The 27,003-nt window shown below is 36.1% G+C and overlaps 1 protein-coding gene and 2 long non-coding RNA genes across 3 annotated transcripts; 2 read left to right on the forward strand and 1 right to left on the reverse strand.

The window, feature by feature from the left end:
* The first annotated feature begins 1,142 nt into the window (after positions 1–1,142).
* Positions 1,143–4,565, forward strand: LOC117305318 (thioredoxin domain-containing protein plp1-like). Its single transcript, XM_033790179.1, has 6 exons — positions 1,143–1,214; positions 2,157–2,281; positions 2,627–2,741; positions 3,573–3,706; positions 4,091–4,167; positions 4,372–4,565. Exons 1-6 carry the CDS (start codon positions 1,143–1,145, stop codon positions 4,476–4,478), a joined length of 630 nt encoding a protein of 209 aa, XP_033646070.1. The 3' UTR covers positions 4,479–4,565.
* Positions 4,566–7,618: 3,053 nt separating this feature from the next.
* LOC117304981 lies at positions 7,619–9,387 on the forward strand. Its single transcript, XR_004520638.1, has 3 exons — positions 7,619–7,783; positions 8,577–8,730; positions 9,236–9,387. It is a non-coding gene; the product is annotated as an uncharacterized LOC117304981 (long non-coding RNA).
* A 13,892-nt stretch (positions 9,388–23,279) lies between these two features.
* Positions 23,280–26,574, reverse strand: LOC117305263. Its single transcript, XR_004520659.1, has 3 exons — positions 26,535–26,574; positions 24,897–25,045; positions 23,280–23,356 (listed from the first exon to the last, which is right to left on the reverse strand). It is a non-coding gene; the product is annotated as an uncharacterized LOC117305263 (long non-coding RNA).
* Positions 26,575–27,003: the final 429 nt, after the last annotated feature.

Consider the following 27,003-nt stretch of genomic DNA (forward strand, 5'->3'; position numbering starts at 1 on the left):
ATTTAATAGATGTTAAATTTGCAAAATATATTTTGATTGCTAATTTGCAACAGTGGTCTAGTCTTATTTGTTGTTATGGAGAGGTTGGATTTTGTTTTTATTTTCTTTGGGCAAGTGTAAATAATTATTTGTTAAACTGTTTATGAGTGGATGTTGGCTTCGGGATGTCAAATTAGAATTGGTGTTAAAGTTATGGCTGTCTCAGAAAGGGCTGATGGCTTTGGCTGTGTTAAGGATGTTGCTAAGGGTCGTGATATATAGCCAGAGCCGCAACTGCTAATTTGGATGAAGCCTAAATATATTTTTATACAGTTTTCTATCTTCATATAAAATCTTAATTTTTTTTAATATATTTTTGTGATCTTTATATAATTGAAAGTGGGTTGAGTCTTTTGAAATAAATATAACTGTTATCCCTTAAATTAAATTCATTGTACTTGTGTTTATTTTTTTATATTGTTCTTTCCTTGTGCTTTTCTGCTGTTTGATTGGTCGATACTGATTATATATTTTGGAAGTTTTAACATGCCTTACATTTTCACTTAAAGGCACTGGGCACTATTGGTAATTACTCAAAACTTACTTGCGTGACAAGCAATTGAGAGCTGTTGATGGTATAAAACATTGTGAGAAACGGCTCCCTCTGAAGTAACTATTTTTGTTGAGAAATGTGGTCACTTTCTCATTCAAATACTAAAAGACTTTAGCTCAACAATTTTGTTTACAGTGGTGTTATATGTTAGTTGTCACGCTTTGATAAAACTTTTGTGTCAATATATCTGACATTTTTCTCAACACAAAGAGACCTGAGTGTGGCAGTGTATTTCAGAATAGAGCTTTCGATCATTTTGGACCTCATTCCTTCTTGAAGTATACAGGAATAACAAAATGTTAAGTCGAATTACAGTTGTGTAAAGTTTCAGGCAGTACTTTTAAAGTTCTTGCAGAAGAATAGGTGAGGGGCTATGGGGTTGATTTGCCAAATTTTCAACAGATAAAATTAAGAAAGGACATTAATATCTAATTTGGGATGGCGTTTGCCCCCCCCCCCCACCTCGCCCGATCGCCCCGCCCCCAACATGAGCCGCCGCTATTTCTGACAGCGCCCTCTGTTGACGGGTTTCTTAATTAATTGAAACAAAATGGCGTACGTAGAAACGTCTTCAACGCAACAAGCAGCGGAGATTTTGGAAGATGAAACGTTAGCAGAAGAGGTAAGTGTGTCTACATACCGAATGAGGGAGAGAAGAGATGTGATTGATAATAGAGGAGTTGAAGGTTGACCTTAAAACGGCCTTATTTACTGAGCAGAATGATGGTAATATTCGGCATACGTAGAATTAATAATGGGCGCAAACTTCAATCAATCCTCGCGCAAACTTCAAACTCTGCTGAGCGCGCAAACTCGATGAACCGGTTTAAGTTTAAGCCTGCGCACTGAATATTCAACTCAAGTTCCAATCTTTGCGCAAATTTGTTGCTGTCAAAAAGGTTTTTTTTCTTCCGGCTTTTGCAGGGAAAAGTTTCCGTATGGCTGGCGCCACCACTTTTTCATTCGATATGAAATAATATAGCATCTAATTTACCTCAATGACAATGAGATATCCCTTTTTGTTTGTAAAAAAAGGTGAAAAAGTGGTGGCGCCATACGGAAAGTTATCCATCGTTTCCACACAAAAAATGGAGACCGCTATCAATCATATCCACGAATGTGGAGGTGAAAGCAGGACGAACCTCGTAGTTCTAGAAGAAGTTGGGTTTAATCCTGAATTTGTCCTTTTTGTTGAACCCGCGTGCCTGAATAAACCGCGCGCGCCACATTTGTTTGATACATTTTTTCTAGTAAAACGAGAAAAACAAATTTGACAATTCGTTTGAAATACAAAATCCATCCCCATTCCCATGTTTGTTTCTAGTCTAGTGGTGAAAATTTACCGTACCAACAATGTTATTGTTAGTATCTCAAACTGTATATTTTGGTGTCAAATTCATTTAACGACCCCAGTACACCCTTTTCGTGAAGAGAAGGGGTTCTGCCGTTGTGTCTGGCAGTCCAACCATCTTCAATCATGAAGGCTGCACTAGAAAGGAAGACGAAGAGAGAGTAAAACTAAACATTCCTTATAGTAATACAGCATTTTTGTTTTTGCCATCAGGAACTATTGGACGAGCTTGAAAATGAAGAAATCCCCGCCCACATCAGAGAGGCAAGGATGGGTGAGCTGAAAAGCGAACTCCAACGGATGAACGAACATCAGCGTAAAGGATACGGTGCTTACAGGTACACATTTTTAACACTATGTGTCTCCACCAACTTTGTTGGGCTGAGGAGAGTAGTTTTTGAGGAAGGAGTAGGAACATAATTTTTTGTTTCAGGGGAAGAAAATAATATTAGCATGCACAACGTATTTACGCGACTCTCCTGAAAACATTGCTCTGTGATTTTTCACTTAATTCTCAAACACTTTCAATTATTGAAGCTGAAACTTCTATAGGTAAATTATATTACATACATCTTCATTCACAGTGAGTATGGATTCATGTCATGGGCATAAACTTGATGTACAAAAGGTATCAAAACCCTTTCAACATATCTATATTTATTTTACTATCTTTTTTTTCACAGTGAGCTGAAAAAAGAGAAGGAGTTACTAGATTTGACGACACAAGAGAACAAAGTCATCATTCACTTCTTCCATTCAGATTTCAAACTTTGTGCGGTCATTGATAAACATCTAAAGGTGAGATTCCAACTATGTTGAGAAATAACTTTAAAATGTAAATTTCTTTTCATTCTTCGTAGCCTTGGTGTCATGGCCAAGCGGTTAAAGGAACACGTTGCCTTGGATGGTCGAGTTGGTCTTTGAAAAGCGTTTGTAACCGTCTGTTGTAAAATGCATGTGGGTAGAAAGATGTTGTAAAAGTAGAATACGATGATTCACACAAACATGCCTCGAAATTGCACGGTTTTCCTTTTATCTCGTCGACTAACACGGTCGGCCATTTATGGCAGTCAAACTTTTGACCCCCATAAATGGCCGACTGTGTTAGGTCGCACAGTAAAAGGAAAACCACGCAAACTTGTGTGGATCATTGTATTCTACTTTTAAAACATCTTTCCAACCATATCCTTTTTTTTTTTTAACAGTTACAAACGCTTTTTATGGACCAACTCGTCCGATCCAATGCAACGTGTTCCTTTAAGAGCATCGAATTCAAGTTCTGGCGTTTAATTCATCAGAGTGTGGGTTCAAATCCTTTTTGTGACACATGTGTCCTTGAGCAAGATGCTTTACTATAATTGCTTCTATCCACCCAAGGGTATAAATGGGTACCTGCGAGGGTAGAGGTTGATATTGTGAATGAAAAAGCCTTTGGAGCGCCACGGCAGCTCGGGTTGTGTACTCCCCAGTGAGCTGAGAAAGATTAAAGGAATGTTATTAGCCCAATGACCAGGGCAACAGTAAAGTGCATTGAGACGGTTATTGTGAAATGCGCTTTGTAAGAACTAGCTATTATCATTAATTATGAAATATTAATTCATTGACTGTCTTCTTGTTATTTCCGGTCAGGTTTTAGCCGAGAAACATTTTGGAACTAAATTTGCCCGTATCAGTGTCACTGTTGCTCAGTTCTGTGTCCAGAAGTTGCACATCAAAGTTCTACCTGCCGTTTTAATCTTCATAGACGCAAAGGAGAAAGACAGGTACGGCCATTTCGTTTTTCATTTTTCCTAAGGGCACAAAGGGTTCACCCGCTAAACAAACTCCCATAGCATACAGTACAAAATGCTTAATATTAAAAATACACGAAAAATACTTGGAAGTCTTACAACTTTTTACAGTAAAGGGAAATTGTTCATGGACTAAAATCTTATGCTGATGTCTCAAAATCAAATTCAAATATTTTACTGAGAAATTATTTATTTCTCAAAAACTACGCTACTTCAGAGGGAGCCGTTTCTCACAATGTTTTATACTACCAACCTCTCCCCATTACCAAGTAAGGTTTGATGCTTATAACTATTTTGAGTAATTACCAATAGTGTCCACTGCCTTTAACGAATGATGTTTGTTTTTTATCCCTTCAGGATTGTTGGCTTTGAGGACTTGGGAAATCAAAACGACTTCAGGACAGAAGTGCTTGAGAAGAGACTAGCCAAGAGTGGTCAGTAGTTTATAAATACCGCTTTTTAATTTTTCCAGTGAGAAATACATTCACAACATCTTAGACCCTTTTAAAACCATGGCTTTGGCTCCAGATTTGGAATTTGTCATTGTCACCTGAAATTGTCATTGTCACTTGAACATGTCATTGTCATTTATCTCCGATACAATTTTGAAATCATTGTCATTTTGTCTGCTTGTACAGGTGTTATACAACTTTTCAATGCACCAATTGAGCCATTTGAGAAGAAGACATTGCTAGGCTACGAGAGACGGAAGCCGGACGAAGAAAGCGATGACGATGATTACTGAGGACTTAAAGGCATAGCAGCCGATTTCATGAAATGCTAGGATTAATCCTATCTCGAGTTAAGGCCTGGGGTGGATTTCACAAAGATAGTCCTAACTTAGGACTTGTCCTAGGCAATGCTAAGAGATAGGACTGGTCCTAAATTACGATGAGTTACTGGTCCTAACTTAGGACCAGTCCTATCTCTTAGCATTGCCTAGGACAAGTCCTAAGTTAGGACTACCTATGTGAAATCCACCCCAGGGCCCAATTTCATAAAGCCTGTACGCACACAATTTTGCTTAGCATGAATTTTATTCCTTGTTAAAAACAGGATTACCAACCAAATTTCCATTTGTTACATATTGCTTGTTACTGGTACCGTATTTAATGTTGCTTGCTTATCCTGAAAATCACGTGGAAATTGGTTGGTAATCCTGTTTTTATCAAGAAAGAAATTTCATGCTAAGCACATTTTGGTGCTTACAGGTTTTATGAAACTGGGCCCAGGTCATACAGGCCCCGATAAAGTGAACGAAAATGCACGCCCTCGATTGGTTTAAATGATCCACACAGAATCAACCACGCTCATTCAACCAATCGAGGGCGTGCATTTTTAATGCTCTCGTTTTTGCTCTCGTTATCGGGGCATGTGTGACCGGGCCTTGAGGACGAGTAAACCATCCTAACTTAGGATGGGTTCAATGCCTCCTCTCGTCTATGGTTAGCAACTAAACTTGACCTTAGTCCTAAGATTAATACTAAGGTAGGAAGAGTTTGGTGAAATTAACTGCTGGACACCTTTGGTAATTGTCAGTTGGTGTATCCCAACCATAAAAAAAACAAATCTTTGACTCAATTGGTCATCAAAGTTGCAAGAAAACAATGAAAGAAAAAACACCCTTGTTGCACAAATTTGAATGCTATCTGATGCCCAATAAAAGCCTTCAGGCCTGAAGTATTTTATTGTCTGAGTGAGAAATAACCCCTTTCTCTGTAATCTAAAGTAACTGGCAAGGCAGCCATAGAAGAAAAACAAACTAAGGACAAGGGAACAAAACAATATGTACGCTTTTTTGACAATTATCAGCCAATGGCAGGGCTAGGCTTTTTTGACCCCAGTGTGAGGTCATTTGTGGGGTCACATGCAACAGGTTCTTTTGTTTACCCCTGGTTAGCCAAAAATATGTCATACATGTACCTGTAGAGTCAGACAAGATGGCAAATAAATGTTAATGTAAAATTTGAAGTTCTAAACAATTTTACTGTAAAATCAAGCCCTTACACTGAAAGATAAAGTTTGTGTATACTCCTTTTGTTTTTTCGTTGTTTAAATTGGTTTGTATATATATTTAAGTTAAATATTGCAGTGACTTTTCCTTTTTTTTTTTTTTTTTTTTTTATTATTATTAAGAAAACCAAAAATGAAACTTTCACTTGAAAAGTTAATGGAGTGCTTAACACACTGGACACCTTTTGTAATTTTAGTGTTTTCTCACTTGGGGTATCTCAACAAATGCATGGAATAAACCTGTGAATATTTGGTCATCAAAGTTTCAAGAGAAGACTGAAAGGAAAATATCTTTGCTCACTTAACGATACAAACGGAAATTAGTTTTATTTATTTCTCATCAATATGATATTTCATACAGAAATATTTCATAAGAAAGTTTCATGTAAATCTGCGATCTTAGACAATTTTACAAATTCTGTTATGTACACAGAAACAATTCAACAGGCGCGGATTTACACGCTGGACACTAAGGCCATAACCCCTGGTATTGGCCTAGGTGTCCATTCAAAAGTTTCCAATTGACATTTCCTAAATTTTCCAATGAATTGGAAGTGCCCTTTGCAAAATAAAAATGGCCTTGCCCGTCCTTTTAAAGATGAAAAATCATGTCTGATACAAAGTGGAGGTTATCAATAAGTCGACAGTTTCGCTCACTAAGATTATATTATTTTTTGTACAAGGTGAATCAAAAAGAAGTTGACCGAGATTTATTTTTTAAAAACAAAACAACTGACACTCAAAACCCCAGTGAGTCAAAAAGAAGTTGACTGCGATTTATGATTTAAAAACAAACAACTGACACTAAAACCCCGAGTGATGCATATATTAAACAGGCATGTTGTCCTGCTTATCTGGAAAAAGGGGGAAAATTGATAATTCCTAAGAGAACTTGTGCATGCCTGATTCATCGAAAGCCCTCATGTTGCTTGACTGAATCTAATCATCTGAGAGTGTAGCAACAAATTCATTCATTTGTTTTGTCAAGTATTCCGTGGACGCTTGCAAAAGTAAGTAGCTTAATTAAAATATACTTAACTGCTCTTAAGATAGATAAATTTCTTTCATTTGTTTTCTTCTCATAAGCAGGAGAGGATGCTTGCGTGTCAATTTTTTGAAAAAAATATAACCAACCCCGATCAACTTCTTTTTGACTCGCCCTGTTGTATGAATTTTCTTTAATAATTTTTATATTCATGTTGATTATAACTTGTTTTTTTAGAATTACAATTTTTTGTTGACATTAACTACTTTTGCATAATAAAAGAAAAAAGGATTCATGAATGAAGAATACAAAAGGAATTTCTGTTATTTAAATAAACTACTCCATTCTGGATCTTTAAAAACTTGTAGCAATTTGATTGTTTTATGATTGTTTTTATTGCAGTTTGGTTGACAATATTATCGGCTCAAAAATTAAATAAAAACATCATTATGAGCGCTCTATCAGCACCTTTTTAATAAAAAAAATTACACTTCCAAAATTGAAAATAATAACATTATTTTCGGTAATAGGGGTTGTAGTTCTATGGCCCTTTTCCAAGCCACGGCTTCGACTTTTGATTCGGCTTGAGGCTTCTCTCTCTCGTCTGAAGCCCTGAGCGTGTATACGCAAAACACGCGCAATATTATTGTCAAATCAACCGGCGGGGCCAAGCTAGCCTGACCCGAATCCAAAGCCGAAGCCGTCGTTTCGAAAAGAGCCTACGATAAAATGTAAATAGCGCCCTCGTTTGAGAAGTTACATAATAGTAGTATGGCCCCTAAGCTATTTTTAATACGTAGGTATTGGTATGAAGAACCACGCACGAAATAGCAAACGAATAGGAACTAGACTGCTGGTTGGGAAATTTGACTTCTGCAACAAAAAATGCGTTTGTTGTGTTTTACTGATTGGGAAGATTTTTTAGATCAATATTCTGTCAGCTGTCAGTCTTCTGCGAATGCAATTGTCACCATCGGAATTAACATCAAATCACAGTGAACAGCCAGCCGGAGTATTACTGCCAATATCAGGCAGACCACTCGGCATTTTGAGTAAGTTTTGTATGATTGAATGAGCCGCCAAAAGGCGCAATACAACCCTGTCTGTTTACATACTGTGAGAGTGTCACTCATTGTCAGTCTGTCTGTCGATTGCGTAATTGAAATGATTGAATATGAATGATTGATGTTGATGTTCTTTCTCTAAGTTCTTGTGCTTAAATTTCCGCATACATCATGCTAATGTAATACAGAGTCATGACTGTCGATTGTTGCCACTGTCACTGCAGCAGTGCAGGACTGACGAGTGACGGCACCCAGAAGATCGTGCCCCCCCCCCCCCCTAAAAAAAAAAAAATAATAATAATAATAATAATAATAATAATAAAATAAAACACACACACACAGCGAAATGTGTGAAAATTTCGCCTGGCTATCAGTAGGCATATCAGTAGTTTTTAGGCCTATTTTGTTTGCTTTAAATATTTCAAATATTTTTGTTGTTGTTGGTATACCGTACCTGGCTACATTGAAATTTCCTCTTTGTTTAAAGTCATTTAATTAAAGTTTATTTAAAGCTATTGATCTTTGTATTTTTGAACAATTTCACTGTGTGAATATATTTCTCGTACAATGATAACCGTTTTCTTATCTTATTTCTTGCTTGTAATCATGCATTTTTAAATAATTTGATTTTGTGAATATTTGTTGGTATATAATAACTTGTCTTCTTTCTTCATTCATGCTTGATGTTGTGTTTTTGAATAATTTCACTGTGTGAATATTTTTGTTGTATACTAATAACTGCTTTTCTTCCCTTATTTCTTGTTTCAATTGTTCCCCTAAGCATGGGAGGAGGAAACCTGGTAGACCAGCAATAACTTACACTGACATTCTCAAAATAGACACATGACTTGAATCAGAAGATTTCAAGTCAGCAATGGGGGACAGAAAGGCTTGGGGAACCATCGTGATTCGAGGACACCACTCGACTTAAGCAAGTAAGTAAGTTTATACAATCATGTATTTGTTAAATAATTTTATTTTGTAAAGATTGTTCTCGATAATAATAACTTTCTTCTTCCCATAATTTCTTGCTAATGTTGTGTTTTTGAGTAATTTCACTGTGTGAATATTTTTCTTGTTTAATAATAACAACCGTTTTTCTTTTCTTATTTCTTGCTTATATCATCTTGCATTTTTAAATAATTTGATTTTGTGAATATTATTTTGTATAATATACAATCTTGTGTTTTTAAATAATTTCACTGTGTGAATATTTTTTGGTATAATAACAACTGTTTTCTTCCCTTATTTATTGCTTATAAAATCATGTATTATAAATAATTTGATTTTGTGAATATTTTTTTGTATTTAATAACTTGTCTTCTTTCCTCATTCATGTTTGATCTTGTGTTTTTGAATAATTTCACTGTGTGAATATTTTTGTTGTATACTAATAACTGCTTTTCTTTCCTTATTTCTTGTTTCAATTGTTCCCCTAAGTATGGGAGGAGGAAACCTGGTAGACCAGCAATAACTTACTGACATTCTCAAAATAGACACGGGACTTGAATCAGAAGATTTCAAGTCAGCAATGGGGGACAGAAAGGCTTGGGGAACCATCGTGATTCGAGGACATCACTCGACTTAAGCAAGTAAGTAAGTTTATACAATCATATATTTGTTAAATAATTTTATTTTGTAAAGATTGTTCTCGATAATAATAACTTTCTTCTTCCCATAATTTCTTGCTAATGTTGTGTTTTTGAGTAATTTCATTGTGTGAATATTTTTCTTGTTTAATAATAACAACCGTTTTTTTTTCTTATTTCTTGCTTATATCATCTTGCATTTTTAAATAATTTGATTTTGTGAATATTATTTTGTATAATATACAATCTTGTGTTTTTAAATAATTTCACTGTGTGAATATTTTTTTTGTATAATAACAACTGTTTTCTTCCCTTATTTATTGCTTATAAAATCATGTATTTTTAAATAATTTGATTTTGTGAATATTTTTTTGTATTTAATAACTTGTCTTCTTTCCTCATTCATGTTTGATCTTGTGTTTTTGAATAATTTCACTGTGTGAATATTTTTGTTGTATAATAATAATAACTATTTTTCTTCCCTTATTTATTGTTTCAATATTGTTCTGTGGTCCCCTAAGCATGGGAGGAGGAAACCTGGTAGACCGGCAATTACTTATACTGACATTCTCAAAATCGACACAGGACTTGAATCAGCAGATTTCACGTCAGCAATGGGGGACAGAAAGGCTTGGTGAACCATCGTGATTTGAGGACATCACTCGACTTTTAAAGCAAGTAAGCATTTCTTGTTTATATAATCACGTATTATTTTGTTAAATAATTCAATTTTGTAAAGTTTTTTTTTGTATAATATTAAATAATAACTTTCTTCTTCCCATAATTTCTTGCTAATCTTGTAATTTTGAATAATTTCACTGTGTGAATAATTTTCTTGTATAATAATAACAACCGTTTTCTTCCATTATTTCGTGCATGTGTTTTAAATAATTTAATTGTGTGATTATTTATTTCATGTATAAATAATTATAACTTTCTTCTTCCCATATTTCTTGCTAATCTTTGTATTTTTGAACAATTTCACTGTGTGAATATTTTTCTTGTATAATAATAACCGTTTTTCTTTTCTTATTTCTTGCTTATATCATCTTGCATTTTGAAAGAATGTGATTTTGTGAATATTTTTTTGTATAATATACAATCTTGTGTTTTTGAATAATTTCACTGTATGAATATTTTTGTTGTATAATAACAACTGTTTTCTTCCCTTATTTATTGCTTATAAAATCATGTATTTTTAAATAATTTGATTTTGTGAATAATTTTTTGTATTTATAAGAACTTGCCTTCTTCCCTCATTCATGCTTGATGTTGTGTTTCTGAATAATTTCACTGTGTGAATATTTTTGTTGTATACTAATAACTGCTTTTCTTCCCTTATTTTTTGTTTCAATATTGTTCTGTGGACCCCTAAGCATGGGAGGAGGAAACCTGGTAGACCGGCACTAACTTACACTGACATTCTCAAAAAGGACACGGGACTTGAATCAGCAGATTTCAAGTCAGCAATGGGGGACAGAAAGGCTTGGGGAACCATCGTGATTCGAGGACATTACTCAACTTGAGCAAGTAAGTAAGCATTTCTTGTTCATACAATCACGTACTTGTTAAATAATTTCATTTTGTAAAGATTTTTCTTTTACAATAATAACTTTCTTCTTCCAATAATTTCTTGCTAATCTTTGTATTTTTGAACAATTTCACTTTTTGAATATTTTTCTTGTACTATAATAACCGTTTTCTTCCCTTATTTCTTGCTCATAAAATTATGTATTTTTGAATAATTTTATTTTGTGAATATTTTTGTTGCATAATAATAACCTGCCTTATTCCCTTATTTCTTGCTTAACTTGTATTTATAAATAATATCTGTGAATGTTTTTGTTGTATATTAACAACTGTTTTTCCCTTATTTCCTGCTTTTAAAATCATGTATTTTCAAATAATTTGATTTTGTGAATATTTTTGTTAGAGGTGTACCCAAATAAATTGTATATCTTTAAAATTCTTCTTTAAAAATCCTTCCTACTATCTTTTTATCATTTGCACTTGGTGGATAATAATTGCAAAACAAAAAAGGCCTTGCCCTCTCAAAGTTGAAAATCAAAACCTGAGTTAATACCAAACTATTTTATTTCTCTGCAAATGTCAATCGCAACAACAGCTAAGATCATAGAGATGGCCGCTGTAATAAAACAAGCGATTTTCCTGGAGGAAAAAACCTCCTTCGATGTGGAGCAGAAACTTACCAGACTCCAGGTAGGAATTATAACTCTACACTAACTTTTGATACTCACACAAATTGTTGTTTTGCAGTATTTTTGTGTTGAATAATATCAACTGAAAACCTTGTACACATTCGGTCAAAAAACAATAAGTTTAAAATATTGAAATCGCAGGTTTGATACATAAATCGCGATGCCTTTCTTGCATTAACAACAAACAATTTCCAAATCTAGAAAGTCACTGTCCCAACTGCAAGATTCCCACGAAAAATCAAAGCCTTTAGCGTAGACCTACAGGTGGTTCACACAAACACGAGAATGTAACACAATTTTGGCACGCTCATCCCCACAATATTTAGTCAACATTTAAGAGTGTGATCATCAGGTACCACTGGGAACAAGGTAGTCAACCTCATGTGCATTATGAATGCTTACTGACAGCCTAACTAGAATGAAATGGGCGGGATTTAAAAAATAATTATGCACACATTATAGAAAAGTCTGTCATGTGCAGTAGACACTTCAAAACGGTGTTACAAGTAATAGGCTCATATTTGTACCCCACCATAGGTAGAATGTATACAGTCAAAGCTTGGGTATACGTAATTGCTTATGTAGCTAATTGCCTAAGCAACTTATACATCTTGCTCTGCGAGATGATAAAATTTGATGACTTTTAAAAATAATCTTGGTTTTATTGGAGAGGTCGAGGGTTAGAATCCTGCCTGAATCTTTGTTTCATAGAATTTGGGAAAGTACAGGGTATATTGTGCATGTGGGTAAAACACCCAAATTAAATCATTGAATAACACAGATAAAATAGATAAAAAAGATGCACAAGTTTACTACTATTTACTTTATTCATTGACCAAACCGAGCCGCCAATTACCGTAAAGGGTGATACACAATTAAACATATTCACGGGCTTATATAATCATATGTTATGTACACAGTTAACAATACACATAGAATCGTCTTTGGAAAGAAAATGAAAGCAAACATAAAAAATAATAAAATAAAAATTTGGGAAAGAAAGAAATCAGCATGAACGACTGTAAAATATTTTTATGAAGCATATACCTACAATAAATTATAAAATAAAATAAACAATAAAAACCAAAGAAAATAAACTAAAAATCGAATAAAAATTGTTAGTCTTTGTATACCAAGACTATAGGAAAAAGTAACAAAGGAAACAATTAACCAAAAAATTATTAACAATAAAAAAAAAAGTTTGATGTAAAAAAACACAATTTTTTTTAAAGCAACAAAACTTACAAGGGAAATAATACCTTTAAAAACATTACAAATACACATTAGTAGTTACTGGTACATAAAACCTTACCTGAGGGAAGGGGGGGGGGGGGGGTGGTGGAAAACGTCTGACCCCTAAAAAGAAATTGTTAAAATGAAAAAAGGCTGCCCTCATACAAATTCCAAAACAAAAATATATATCCTGCCCCCCAAAAACAAAATAAAACCGGCCCCTAATAAAAAAAACAAGCCCAACCCCCCCCCCCCACCCCCCAAAAAGTAGAGCTAAAAACTCACATTCGCCCCCCCCCCCTCCCCCAAAAAATAAAATATACCAATAAGAATAATAATTCTTGGTTACGGGTCTGAGAAGGTCGGGGTAACGAAAAGGTCCGCCCCAAAAATAAAAAAATAAACAAAATTAAAAAATCCCCCCAACCCCTCCTCAAAGAAAAAAACCCAAAACTGCCCTTTTTTTACTGGAAAAAAGGCTCCACCCCACACAAAAAACCCACAGAAAATTTTAAATAACAATTAGCTCATCAAAAAAATAAAAAATAAATAGGGTAGGTCGGGTAAATGAAAAAGTCTGCCCTAAAAAACAAAACCCCCCAAAAATATCCACTCCCCCCCTCCCCCCCCCCAAAAAAAAAAATGAATTATATATATATTCCTAGTTACAGGCCAGTGTAGAACATTAAACAAACAAGTTTGCCCTATGAAACACAAATAAAAAAATATAAAAAAAAACAAATTTAATATCCGCTCCTCCCCCCATATAAAAAATAATCCACCAAAAGTGGCCAATTGTTTTGTTTTTTTAAAGAAGGCCCCTCAAACAAAACCCACCAGAAAATTAACAAATACAATCTGCCCCCTTCCCAAAAAAAAAAAAAAAAAAAACACCCCCCCCCCCCAAAAAAAAAATCCAAATCCTGTTAAACTGGGTAGGTCTGGACCTAAATAAAATAAAAAAGCATAAAAACAAAAACGAATCTGCACCCCCCCCCCCCCTCAAAGAAAATTTCCCCGAAAAACCACCACAACCGTCCAATTTTTTTTCTTAAATGAAATAAAGGCTACCCCCCTCAAGCAAAACCCGCATAAATTTTTACAAAAATAATCTGCCCCTTCAAAAAAAAACGGCCCCCAGAAAAGAAATGCCCACCCCCAAAAAATTCACTATGCCCCCCCCACCCATCTGCTCCCCCCCCCCCCCGAAGAAAAAGTCACCCCAAAACTACGGGTTTTTTTTGTTGCAAAAAAGACTGCCACCTTCAAACAAAACCCACAACAAATTTCAAAAACAGTATGCCCCCCTAAAAAAAAACTTTAAAAAAAACGCCCTCCCCCCTTAAAAAAAACATCCCCCCCCCCACAATAATTTTTCAAAATTCCGCTCCCCCGGGTAAACCAAACAGAACATTTGTTTTGTTTTTCCTTGTGTAATTATAGGAAAAGTGGCTACCTCTTTGTTTGGCCTAACAATCGAAATCCAGCTACCTACCTTTTTTTTGGTGCTTTTGGAAACATGAACTTATCTTATTATTTGGCAACACTTTAAGAAAAAAGAAAAAAAAAAATTTGTTTGCCCAATTATTAAAACAAATCCGTTTTTCAACTTTAACTATTCTGAATGACCCCATAGTAGCTTTTTCCCCTTTAGATTTAACTGAACATTATTAATGTCAAAGTTTGTATCTTGCCATTACAGGGTTTACTGCTGGATAGAGAATTTCTCCATTAGGAAAGTTCTGCCAAGCAATCTGTGACACAGGAACCTCTGTTTTGGCCTGGCCAACAGCCGACGTGGTATAGATCCTAAGCTTGATCGGAGCTGCACCTCCTGTGAATCTTGTCAAAGTAAAGGTAAGTTCAATGGAAGTATAAAGCATCCTGCAAAATTATTCAAAGTCAATAAATGTATGTCGTAAAGATTGAAACTCAAAAAGATTAAAGCAACTTTTTCTGGAATGTGGATTTTTTATTGGGGGGGGGGGGGGGTTGGTGCATTTTTTTATTTATTTTTTTATTTTTTATTATAAAAAACAAAAAACAATTGGACGGTTTCGGGGGTTTTGGGGGCACTTTTTCTTTGAAGGGTGGGCGGATGTTTTTTAAATATATTTTTTTATGTTTGGGGCAGACTTTCTTTTTCCTTTTTTGGGGAGTTATCATTGTTTTTTTTAGGGCGGGCAGACTTTTTCCCCCTTTTTTCTTAGGGGGGTGGTCTGCCCCCACCCCCCTGGTTTGAGCACCCCTAGTTGCTCTGAGAAGAGCTGTTTTGTACTTTTTGGGTCAACTTCTGGAGTGTTAATGATCTTCTCCTCGTCTTGCATTTTAGGAAACCGAGAGGGGAGACAGACACTTTGCGTGAGTGGATTCATCAGAATGGACTTCCATAAACCCCCTAACCCCTGGGAGCTCTTTGGATCCTCGGTGACATCTTCATTGGTAAATACTACTCCAAGTTTGATTGAGTGGACAACCATCAAGGCTTCGCTGATGCTGCCAATGGTGTGGAAATCAAGGCTGAGTAATAGAAACCTACTTTGTAAATTGTAAGGCATATTAGTTTGGGTGTCAGGAAAACTGTATAGATGGGCCAAAAAAAAATATTATCATGTTTCCTACTACACTGAATAAGGGTATTAGGTTTGTGGCACTGCAGCCTGCAGGCTTAAACCATTCAAACAGTGCTGGTGGCAAATTAAAATAATTGTGCAAAAACTAAATACAATCAGATTGACCATCAGTCAAACTTGACATATTTTGTGAACCAAATTATGGCAAATAGAAACAGAAATTTGCTCGTCTATCCATCCTAATTTTTTCAGTAATAGGAGACGATTCAAATTGCTGTACTCACCTTGTTTTCACGACACAGTCTTTTTGTTTGGCAAAATTGTTAACATAAAAAAAAGATGTTGCCCATCTGTTTTCATTGTAATGCGAAATAGGGTCTAAGTTTTTATTTTGGTTTGGCCCCTATTGGCCCCATCCACCTACCACCGTCCCATTATGCCCAAACTTTAAAATAATTTTTCGTGAGTACTAAACATGTCATGCATGTTGCCCACCTGGAATCTTAACAATTTTTTGGTATTTGCCAAAACTTGAAAAAAAAGGACAACAAAAAAGATCTTGCCAACCTGTGTACTAAATCTATATTCTGTTGCCCACCTATTACCTAAAGTCAGTGTAAAAGGAAACAATATTTTGTTTGGCCCAACTGTGAACACACTGCTCTGTTTCGGTGTAAAAACACCTTGCCCACCTTTCAAGTCATTTTTGTTACAGTTTTAAGGGAAACCTGACTTTTTTTACTCAACTCTAAAATAGTAAAACAGTTTGCCTACCCACTTATTTCAATGTACAAGTAACAGGAAACGTGACTATCATTTTGTTTGGCCGAGTGTAACCAATATTTGTTGAAATTTCCGTTTTGTTAAAGGCAGTGGACACTATTGGTAATTACTATTGGTAATTACTCAAAACTTAATTTGAACAAGCAATGGAGAGCTGTTGATAGTATTAAACATTGTGAGAAACGGCTCCCTCTGAAGTGACATAGTTTTCAAGAAATAAGTACATTTCCACTGAAATATTATTTGAATTTGATTTAAAGACCTCAGAATTAGATTTTGAGGTACCCAAAATCAAGGATCTGAAAGCACACAACTTTTTTCTTCCATTATTATCTCGCAACTTCGACAACCAATTGAGTACAAACTTTCACAGGTTTGTTATTGTATGCATATGTTGAGATACACCAAGTTAGAGAAGACTAGTCTATTGACAATTACCAATAGTGTCCAGTGCCTTTAAAGGCTTTATTTATCTTTCAATAAACTTGAAGTCAAAGGTGTCATACAGGATTGGGCATGACACAAAAGATCATCTTTAAATTTAGTTTGAAAGCGTAGGCCTACTTATTTTGATAAAAATTTTCCATAAAGAAGTCTGCATCTAGCTGATTTCGGTTGTTACAACTAACATTAAGGATTTCATATTTAAAGGCAGTGGACACTATTGGTATTACTCAAAATTATTATAAGCATAAAACCTTGCTTGGTAATGAGTAATGGGGAGAGGTTGGTAGTATAAAACATTGTGAGAAACGGCTCCCCCTGAAGTGGAGTACTTTCGAGAAAGATTTTCCATGAATTTGATTTCAAGACCTCAGATTTAGAACTTGAGGTCTCGAAATCAAGCATCTGAAAGCACACAACTTCGTGTGACAAGGGTGTTTTTTCTTTCATTATTATCTCGCAACTTCGATGACCGATTGAGCTAAATTTTTTACAGTTTTATTATTTTATGCATATGTTGAGATACAGCAAGTGAGAAGACTGGTCTTTGACAATTTACCAATAGTGTCCACTGTCTTCAAATTATGCTTGTCTTAGAACCTACCTTTTTTCCTGACTTGCACAGCATATTTAGCCAAAATTGTCTACTGATCCTTTACTATAATAGAGGGGTTTTGCAAGCGTGTGGATACAGATACAAATACAAGTTTAAATCTGAGAAGAGTTACTGACAGTAACGTTTCTCAAATTGTGTATTCTATTTGGGGATTATAGAGGGGTTTTGCAAGCGTGTGGATACAGATACAAATACAAGCTTGAATCTGAGAAGAGTTACTGACAGTAACGTTTCTCAAATTGTGTATTCTATTTGGGGATTATAGAGGGGTTTTGCAAGCGTGTGGATACAGATACAAATACAAGATTGAATCTGAGAAGAGTTACTGACAGTAACGTTTCTCAAATTGTGTATTCTATTTGGGGATAATAGAGAGGTTTCGCATGCATGCGGATACAGATACAAATACAAGTTCTAATCTGAGAAGAGTTACTGGCAGTAATGTTTCTCAACTTGTGTACTCTATTTGCGGATTATTCTTCCTGCGTGGACAAAACCGCTCAGGATTTTCGGCATAAATAGAGGGGTTTCGCAAGCGTGCGGATACAGATACAAATACAAGTTTTAATCTGAGAAGAGTTACTGGCAGTAACGTTTCTCAAATTGTATATTCCATTTGCAAATTATTCTTCCTGCATGGACATAACCGCTCCGATACAGATACAGATATGGATAATTTATATGATTACCGTATCCGTTCCTGTCAGCCGCGTGTTGGATTTTGTTTCGCAAATTATACGTATGTGATACTTGAGGGCACTCTCATTCATCAAGAGTGTTTTTCCGACAAGCATGATCGATAGAGACTTCGTGTTTATACACTGCATTTTCTAATCGTTTTGCTTGCAACTGACTAAAAATTTTCTATCTATATCAAGCACGATACCAGTGAAAGCAATTATGTGGGAAAAATTTGATAGTCCTGGATATGTGTCAAAGTTGCAGTATCTGTAAGTGTATCTGCAGACTTGCGAAATTTCTCTTATACCTTAAATACAGTAAATAAGATCTTGTAATTCGAAGACATGCCACTCTACCGAGAGGAAAGGATATAAATAATCTTAATTCAATTTAAAAGTTAAAGAAATAAAAGAATTTGCGGTCTTCTATTTCTTTTACTTTTATTGTGATTTTTTTATCGCCAGTGTAGGAAAAAAACTCTCTGTCTATCTGTATTTCTTTATTTGTGAGTTTTATCCCTTAATTAATTTGTGTTAAAATTGTTGTCGCATATTTTGACCAATAACTTAGATTAGAATTTGCCTATTATTATGAAAAGTGATATAATGATTTATGTTCCAATAAAAATGTGAGAAAACAAATAAATTGTGTCATGTGTCATTGTCTTTGTTTTTAAATTTTAAAATGGTCTGTTACAATATTTGGGCTTAATTATAGGGGCTATAAAAGGGTACACTTTATGATGCAAAATCGAACTCCTCAAATAACTTACAAACACTTTTTTTATCTCATTAAAAAACAAGTTGTTTTATTACACATTTTTTATCTCTTAAAAACGACAAACATAATTTTATAATGGCCACCTGGACTTTGTTGACCAACAGAGGGGGCTATTTAATTATTTATTCCCGTAAATATACTACGCAATACTGGTTGTGTAACATTCATCACTCCAAAAAATGTATGATCTGTACAGTCATCGTTGTGGCCTAGTGGTTAAGGTTACAGTTTCGCGAGGACAAGATGAGAGGTTCGATCCCCGGCACGGACCATGAGGTAAGCGAAATAAAGAAATAACCCACGTTTCTCCCACAGGAACATGTACAGGTCTTGACGCACGGATAGGAGACGCAGCAGCAGGAGACAACACGGCGGCGGAACCACGAGGAGGGGACGACACCGGGACCAGAGAGAGAGGGGGAGGCGGCACCGGGGAGAGAGGGGGAGGGGGAGGCAAGAATTTTTTTATATTTTTCGAATTTTTGGTAAAAAAAAAAAAAAAAAAGACCGTTAATTTTTTTTTTAACGGTCTATGAAAAAATTAAAATCGCCTGAAACGCACGCTCGTTAATTTTGGTGAAAAAAGTTGTTAGAAAAGTTTTTTTTACCAAAAACTTGCATTTTTTACGCATTTTTGGAAAATCATTTTCTTAAAATCGCTTGAAACGTACGCTCGTTAATTTTGGTGCAAATCGGTGAAAAAAAAAAAAATTCTAAGTGCAAAAGTCATGAAACTCGAAAAAGAATTACGATTTACATCACTAAAACGTTCCCAAAATACTTCTAAACACCTTCACACTGCTTACACCGTTGTATTACATCAATCCAAACATTTCGTCTTCAAAATTCATCGAACATGTACAACTTCACTCAAAAAACGGCCTTTAAATGCAACTTAATTAGGTTTACCAATGTATAGGCCGACGGTTCAACATACAATAACAATACATACACGTAGCATTTTCGTACATCATTTCCAATTCTTGTAACTTTTTTACCAATTCTAAGACAATTCAATCATATTTCATACATTGTCTCTTCCAAAACAACTAATTTACAACGAAAAAACTCTAAAAACAAACATTTATTCGCGTAAATTTTCCCAATAAATATTAAAGGAAAAAATAGTCAGACACCCATCACTACCTGTATTACCACTTCAAGGAGACTGGGAACTAGACATTGACAGTTGCCATATAAACAACATGTCCTAAGCATTGAGATACAATAAGTACACGATCTTTGAGCATCTAAAACTCTACCAAAGGACTTCTATCTGTGAGTAATTTACAAGATTCATAACAATATTGAGTAGCCAAGTTGTTTACAACGCTTGTGGAGTAACCAGAGATTGGGGAGGGAGGGGGAAGGGTGGCAAGTGTGGGCAATACATCATTTTACAGTTACACCATCTTGGGGCAAAGACATCATTTTACACGATCTTTGAGCATCTAAAACTCTACCAAAGGACTTCTATCTGTGAGTAATTTACAAGATTCATAACAATATTGAGTAGCCAAGTTGTTTACAACGCTTGTGGAGTAACCAGAGATTGGGGAGGGAGGGGGAAGGGGTGGCAAGTGGGGGAAAATACATCATTTTACAGTTACACCATCTTGGGGCAAAGACATCATTTTACACGATCTTTGAGCATCTAAAACTCTACCAAAGGATTTCTATCTGTGAGTAATTTACAAGATTCATCACAATATTAAGTAGCCAAGTTGTTTACAACGTTTGTGGTGTAATCAGGGATTGGGGAGGGAGGGGGGAGGAGTGGCAAAACGGGGGCATAGACATCATTTCGGAGAATATTTCAATTCAACTTGTCATTAAAAAGCAGTAGTGATGAGAGCAGAAGTCTCTCGCAAAGCAGATTGCAAGATGGTTACGCGAGAGCTGTTTCACTATTACCGCAACCGACATTTCAACGACTTGTCCCTAAGTTTGTCTCATGTTGGGGGAAGTTAGGGGGCCCCCCTCTGGTTACGCCACTAATTTGTAGCTATGCGAAAATATTTGCAACTTTTCATCTACATGTAGGCAAACACACACAAATAAAAGGGCACTCTAAGTTTTTTGTATGGTAATAATTAATAATAGTAGTGGCTACTTATACAGCGCTCATATCTATCAACTCAGTGCCGCTCAGGGCGCGTCAACATTCAGTATTTTCCGGCTATCTATTTGGCTACGTATCAATAATGGTTTTGTGTCTTGCTTTAAGACACAAGTGTCTTGACCGGGACTTGAACCCACACTCTGCTGAATAGAAACAGCGACAGAGCTTGAGTCTGGTGTTCTTATCCATTTGGCTACGTATCAATGATGGTTAAGTGTCTTGCTTTAGCGGTTAGGACACAAGTGTCTTGACCGGGACTCGAACCCACACTCTGCTGAATAGAAACAGCGACAGAGTTTAAGTCCGGTGTTCTTATCCATTCAACTACGTATCAATAAAGTGTCTTGTTTTAGGACACAAGTGTCTTGACCGGGACTCAAACCCACACTCTGCTGAATAGAAACAGCGACAGAGCTTGAGTCCGGTGTTCTTATCCATTTGGCTACGTATCAATAATGCTTAAGTGTCTTGCTTTAGGACACAAGTGTCTTGATGGGGACTCGAACCCACACTCTGCTGAATAGAAACAGCGACAGAGCTTGAGTCCGGTGTTCTTATCCATTCGACTACGTATTAATAATGGTTAAGTGTCTTGTTTTAGGACACTAGTGTCTTGACCGGGACTCGAACCCACACTCTGCTAAATAGAAACAGCGACAGAGCTCGAGTTTGGTGTTCTTATCCATTTGGCTCTGTATTAAATGGTTAAGTGTCTTGCTTTAGAACACAAGTGTCTTGACCGGGACTCGAACCAACACTCTGCTGAATAGAAACAGCGACAGAGCTTGAGTCCGGTGTTCTTACCCATTCAACTAAGTATCAATAATGGTTAAGTGTCTTGCTTTAGAACACAAGTGTCTTGACCGGGACTCGAACCCACACTCTGCTGAACAGAAACAGCGACAGAGCTTGAGTCCGGTGTTCTTACCCATTCAACTACGTATCAATAATGGTTAAGTGTCTTGCTTTAGAACACAAGTGTCTTGATCGGGACTCGAACCCACACTCTGCTGAATAGAAACAGCGACAGAGCTTGAGTCCGGTGTTCTTATCCACTCGGCTATGATCAACATCAACAACAAAAAATGATGCGATTAATTCTAAAAGTTCACAGAGTATTGTTTCAGATAGTAATTCTCCCAGAAAATTTGTTGCTTGTGTGTTGATTGCCGCAATCAATATAACCCTGATATGAGAGTGTTTTTAGGTCAGTCAAATTCATCCACAAATTCATTCATCCATATTTTGACGTCATTCTCAAAGTTTGTTGTTTGGTGTGTTTACCGAACCAGGAGGATGTAAATGAGTTCACTGATTTCACAAAACAGTGAAGTTGTTATCGTCAAGAGTAAAAATAAAAAACTAGTTTGGTCTAAAAAGAACCATTGTTGTTACAAACTTGACATTGTGATCAACCAGTTAAAGTTGTTATCGTCAAGAGTAAAAAAAAAAAACTAGTTTGGTCTAAAAAGAACCATTGTTGTTACAAACTTGACATTGTGATCAACCAGTTAAAGTTTTATGCAATTACTAAATAAACCATTCGCAATCTCTGCTTATAAAATGTTACAGGAAAGGCAATGTGATTTTGTTGACATTTTAACGGTTGAGCGGGTTGGTGTGTAAATCTATACTAGACAAACTTGATGTGATCTTTGACAAAGCTATGTCACACACCCATACCTGTGAGATTCACGATGTACATGTTTACTACATTATTCTATTATAGATGTGTGCTGGCAGATGGAATTCAGGAGACGTACTACCGACAGAAACTCCTCGGATATTAACTTTAATTGGCACCGCTATGAAAAAGCTGAGCTGGAGAATTTGATAAACCCAATTATTTATTGGTCAAATTTGTAGGAAAGTTCACTCTCCAAGAGAATGAATTAAGACACATTAACCCTGAGTTAGAGTAATTTCAGCAACACATGTTTATATTTCAGCTTAGCATTAGTATAAGAAATGTGGACATTTCCAATTATTAAGAGCTTTCTGATGATGAGTTGATTTGTTATACTAAGCAAAGTGGCATATAACTTTAAATATTCTTCCGCCAGCACCAATATGTACCTTACATTAACTGTCACAATAAATGGACTGATTATTAATAAAGGTCTGTTTACAAAATGTAAGACTTCACCAAATGTACCTCATCGCTTTTTTATCCCCAATAGTGAGACCATGTTTGAAAAATTACTTTGATGTCAAAGTGTTTTGTTTGTGTGTACGCAGCAATTGACTCAAAGTTGCAGACGAATTGACTGGTGTGACAAAGCCCTAAACATCATGATGATGAAGTCAAAGTGTTTGTAAACAGGCCTTTTTACAATTCATTTATAAACAAAACAACAAACCTACCTTAATATCCTAGTATTGAATAATTTACTGAGTTGAGGTACGAGAAGCTTGTAGTAGGGAGATGATGACGTGTTTGAAGTCATGATGAAGCTGCAATCTACACAGCCCTTGTGCATCTCTTGTGAGGAAACTGCTGCTCCTCATCATCTTAATGAACCTGTACACAGGAATAAAATAGTAAAGAATTGTATGAATTATAAGAGCCAATGATCAAATTTGACAGTCTGTATCTAAATTTAACCTTGTTCCAAACAAACAGTGTACTGGCTTATTTATTAAACTATTTTTTAATCTATTAAACAATATCATAAACAATTTCATATCCCATCAATAGTGATGAACATTACAAATTAAACCAGTAGGCCCTAGTCTCTGAAGTAGAATTGTTTAAAAGTTTTATCAATGTTTATTTAGTTACTTCAATAAACATTGATTCAACTTTTAAACAATTCTACTTCTGAGACTAGGGCCTATTGGTTTAAAAGCTGCCCACAAATGAGATAGGAAGTTGTCTATTATAAAGTTTGTGTTAAAGAAGTTTGCTCTTGTGACGTGACAGTTTTTGTGACAGCACTTTTGATTATTGAAGTAACAAATAAAACTAAATGGAATTGAGCGGAAAACCTATGAGTTGTTTATTTGTTTCACAACATTATTTAATAAGTGGGACTAAGACACTATGTAGGCTGGTAATAGAATGGGGTACATCTTGGGGCGGTTCAAGATGGAAAGAAAAGTGGGAGGTTGGGATGAAAGTAAAAGGCTAATAGTAGAAGAGGGTATATCTTGGGGGCAGTTCAAGAATGACAGAAAAGGGGGAGGTTGGGAACAAAGTACAGGGCTAAATAGTAAAGGAGGGTTTATTTTGGGGGTGGTCCAAGAATGAGAGAAAAGGGAGAGGTTGGAATTGAAGTACAAGGCTAATAATAGAAGGGCTATCTTGGGGCGGTTCAAGATGGCAGAAAAGTGGTAGGTTGCGATGGAAGTACCAGGCTATCAGTAGAAGGGGTACATCTTGTGGGCGGGTTCAAGAATGACAGAAAAGGGGAGGTTGGGATGGAAGTAGAAGAGGGTTTATTTTGGGGGCGGTTCAAGAATGATAGAAAAGGGGGAGGTTGGAATTGAAGTACAAGGCTAATAATAGAAGGGCTATCTTGGGGCGGTTCAAGATGGCAGAAAAGTGGTAGGATGCGATGGAAGTACCAGGCTATCAGTAGAAGGGGTACATCTTGTGGGCGGGTTCAAGAATGACAGAAAAGGGGAGGTTGGGATGGAAATACAAGGCTAATAGTAGAAGGGGAATATCTTGGGGAGGTTCAAGACGAAAAGAAAAGGGAGAGGTTTGGATCGATTGTACTAGGCTATTAGTAAAAGGGGTATATTTTTGGGGCGGTTCAAGATAATAGAAGGGGTATATCTTTGGGGCGGTTCAAAGTGGAATGAAAAGGGGAGGTTGGGATGGAAGTACAAGGCTAATAATAGAAGGGGTATCTTGGGGGCGGTTCAAGATGGAAAGAAAAGGGGGAGGTTTGGGATAATGAATTGTACTAGGCCATATAGTAAAAAGGGTATATCTTGGGGGCGGTTCAAGTTGGAATGAAAAGGGGGATAGAAGGAGTTCATCTTTGGGGGTGGTTCAATGGATAACTATATAGCAATAAAATAAAAAAAAATAAAAAAATTAAGTCGTAACTCACCAGTATTTGCAGTAATTTCAAAAGGTGGAGCGTATAGTTAAAACTGTCATCTGCTGAGGGCTCCTTGAGATGTGCTGATAATTGTTGATGACTAAAACCATGTCTGTTGAAATGATGTACGATACACAGCGAGGTTTCTTCAAGGATTCCTACAGAGGGGAAAACATGCAACAACAATTTGAGTGAAAAAGAGTTTCGGGATCTTCCATTTTATTATTTTTTATTGATTTCTCAAAGGCATTAAAGTTTGCTCTGAAAGAGGGCCCAACAATTTTCCTCTAGAAAGGGTCACTTCTTACTAGGAGTAAATGTAAATTCATTTTGAAACTTTGCAAATGCAAAGTACTGCATGACAGCACAGGGCACCACCGCAAGTGAGTTAAATTCAAGGCCTGAAGTTAAGTACCTTTAATTTTGAAATAATTAGAAAGGACATAAGCATAAAAAATGCTGTAAAGTGATTTTTTTTTTAAATCTTATCTTACATTGAGCATTAAATAAAATTAGACTTGACTTCTTCAACTTATCCGCCGTTCATGTTTGAACTTAGGTTGACAGTAAGTCGAAGGAACATGTAGGGCCGGGGGCTGCTAAAGTATATTGCCAATAATTTTCACTTTTTAATATACTGTATTCAGATTCAAGTATACTCTGTTAATTTTTTTATCGTTAGTTTGATTAGAGGGGCCTCCCATGAAAATCCCACAGAATTTAGAATTATAACTTGCGCAAATCAAGAAATTGTGATTCAGTAACTAGACGACAAAATTTAAACTCTGGTCCTTTGCGATTAAGCTTGGTAGGTAAGATTCAAACCCACAACCTTGTGATTGCAAGTCATGCAGCCTTCTGACTGACATTCGGGTGTTGTACGGCAAAGGGGTCTTACACATAGGAAAGTGTGATGAGAGTCAACAAATGCTACCACTCAGTCAACGGCAACAATATTATTATCAAAAATTGCCATCACCGTTTTTTTAACAGAAAATCAGCTACGAGCTTCATCACGAATTCACGCTAAGAAGTTTGTTTGTTTGTTTGTTTGAATGATCTTCCAATCAAGGGAACTCGGCAAACTCCCACAAGGGATATAAACACCAAGCTGGCAACAGCCAATCTCTCTCACAAACATATTGGTTTAATGTCTATGATTATGAATTACACAAATCAAGAAACTGTGATTCATTAACTTGTTCTAGTCATTGTGAAATCAGCGGTTAGCTGGGGATTTGAACCCACAACCTTGAAGTTGTGATTGCAAGTCCTGCAGTCTACTCTAACCACTTGACCAGTGAAGTTGCTGTGACTGGTGAGTGAGTGTGATCTCATCTCATTCAATCATGGTAGGGGTTAAACTGAGTAAGTACCAATGACTTTACAACACAATTGTGACTGCCCAGTCAATCATATCCATGGAGTAACTTAACTAACTTAATTATGTACACAGTGTACACAAAAACCAATGCCATCCAACAGCACCAACAACGTATCCAAAAACTGATTCTCAACGAAACAAGTTTTATAAGATTAATCCCACTAAAACAGGGTGCCCCACGGCATCTAAGATACACACCAATAATCTACCATCTATTGCCATACGAACTAATCAACACACTAAACAAACAAATTGTTACTTACCGGTGTTTTGTGATGAAAACATTTTTAACTTTAAAACCACTGGGAGCAGACGACATGTTTATGAAGATTTCGCGATGCACATGCGCGGTTTCCAGGAACACAGCGCCCTCTCTCAGTTGAATAAAAATAATTACATGAAAATTAAGACAGCGCCCTCAGGGTCGGCAAATTATTGAACAAAATTGAAGACAGCGCCCCCAGCGGTGGACAAGTATTGACCATAAATTGAGGACAGCGCCCTCAGCGTTGGAAAACTGTTGACCAAACTTGTAGACAGCGCCCCCAGCGGTGGACAAATATTGACCATAAATTGAAGACAGCGCCCTCAGCGTTATAACAATATTGACATAAATTGAAGCCAGCGCCCCCAGCGGTGGAAAAATATTGACCATAAAATAAATACAGCGCCCTCTGCGTTGAACAAATAATTGAGGTTTGGGATGGGGGAGATAATTAAAAAATAAGTGGT

The sequence above is a fragment of the Asterias rubens genome, chromosome 22 (assembly GCF_902459465.1).
Source record: "Asterias rubens chromosome 22, eAstRub1.3, whole genome shotgun sequence".
Classification (NCBI taxonomy): domain Eukaryota; kingdom Metazoa; phylum Echinodermata; class Asteroidea; order Forcipulatida; family Asteriidae; genus Asterias; species Asterias rubens.

Bases quoted from the DNA above. Each gene is read 5' to 3' on its own strand.
- LOC117305318 (XM_033790179.1), top strand. From the start codon at position 1,143: ATGGCGTACGTAGAAACGTCTTCAACGCAACAAGCAGCGGAGATTTTG. The intron at 2,742-3,572 runs GTGAGATTCCAA...ATTTCCGGTCAG, and splicing joins TCATTGATAAACATCTAAAG to GTTTTAGCCGAGAAACATTT. The intron at 3,707-4,090 runs GTACGGCCATTT...TTATCCCTTCAG, and splicing joins GACGCAAAGGAGAAAGACAG to GATTGTTGGCTTTGAGGACT.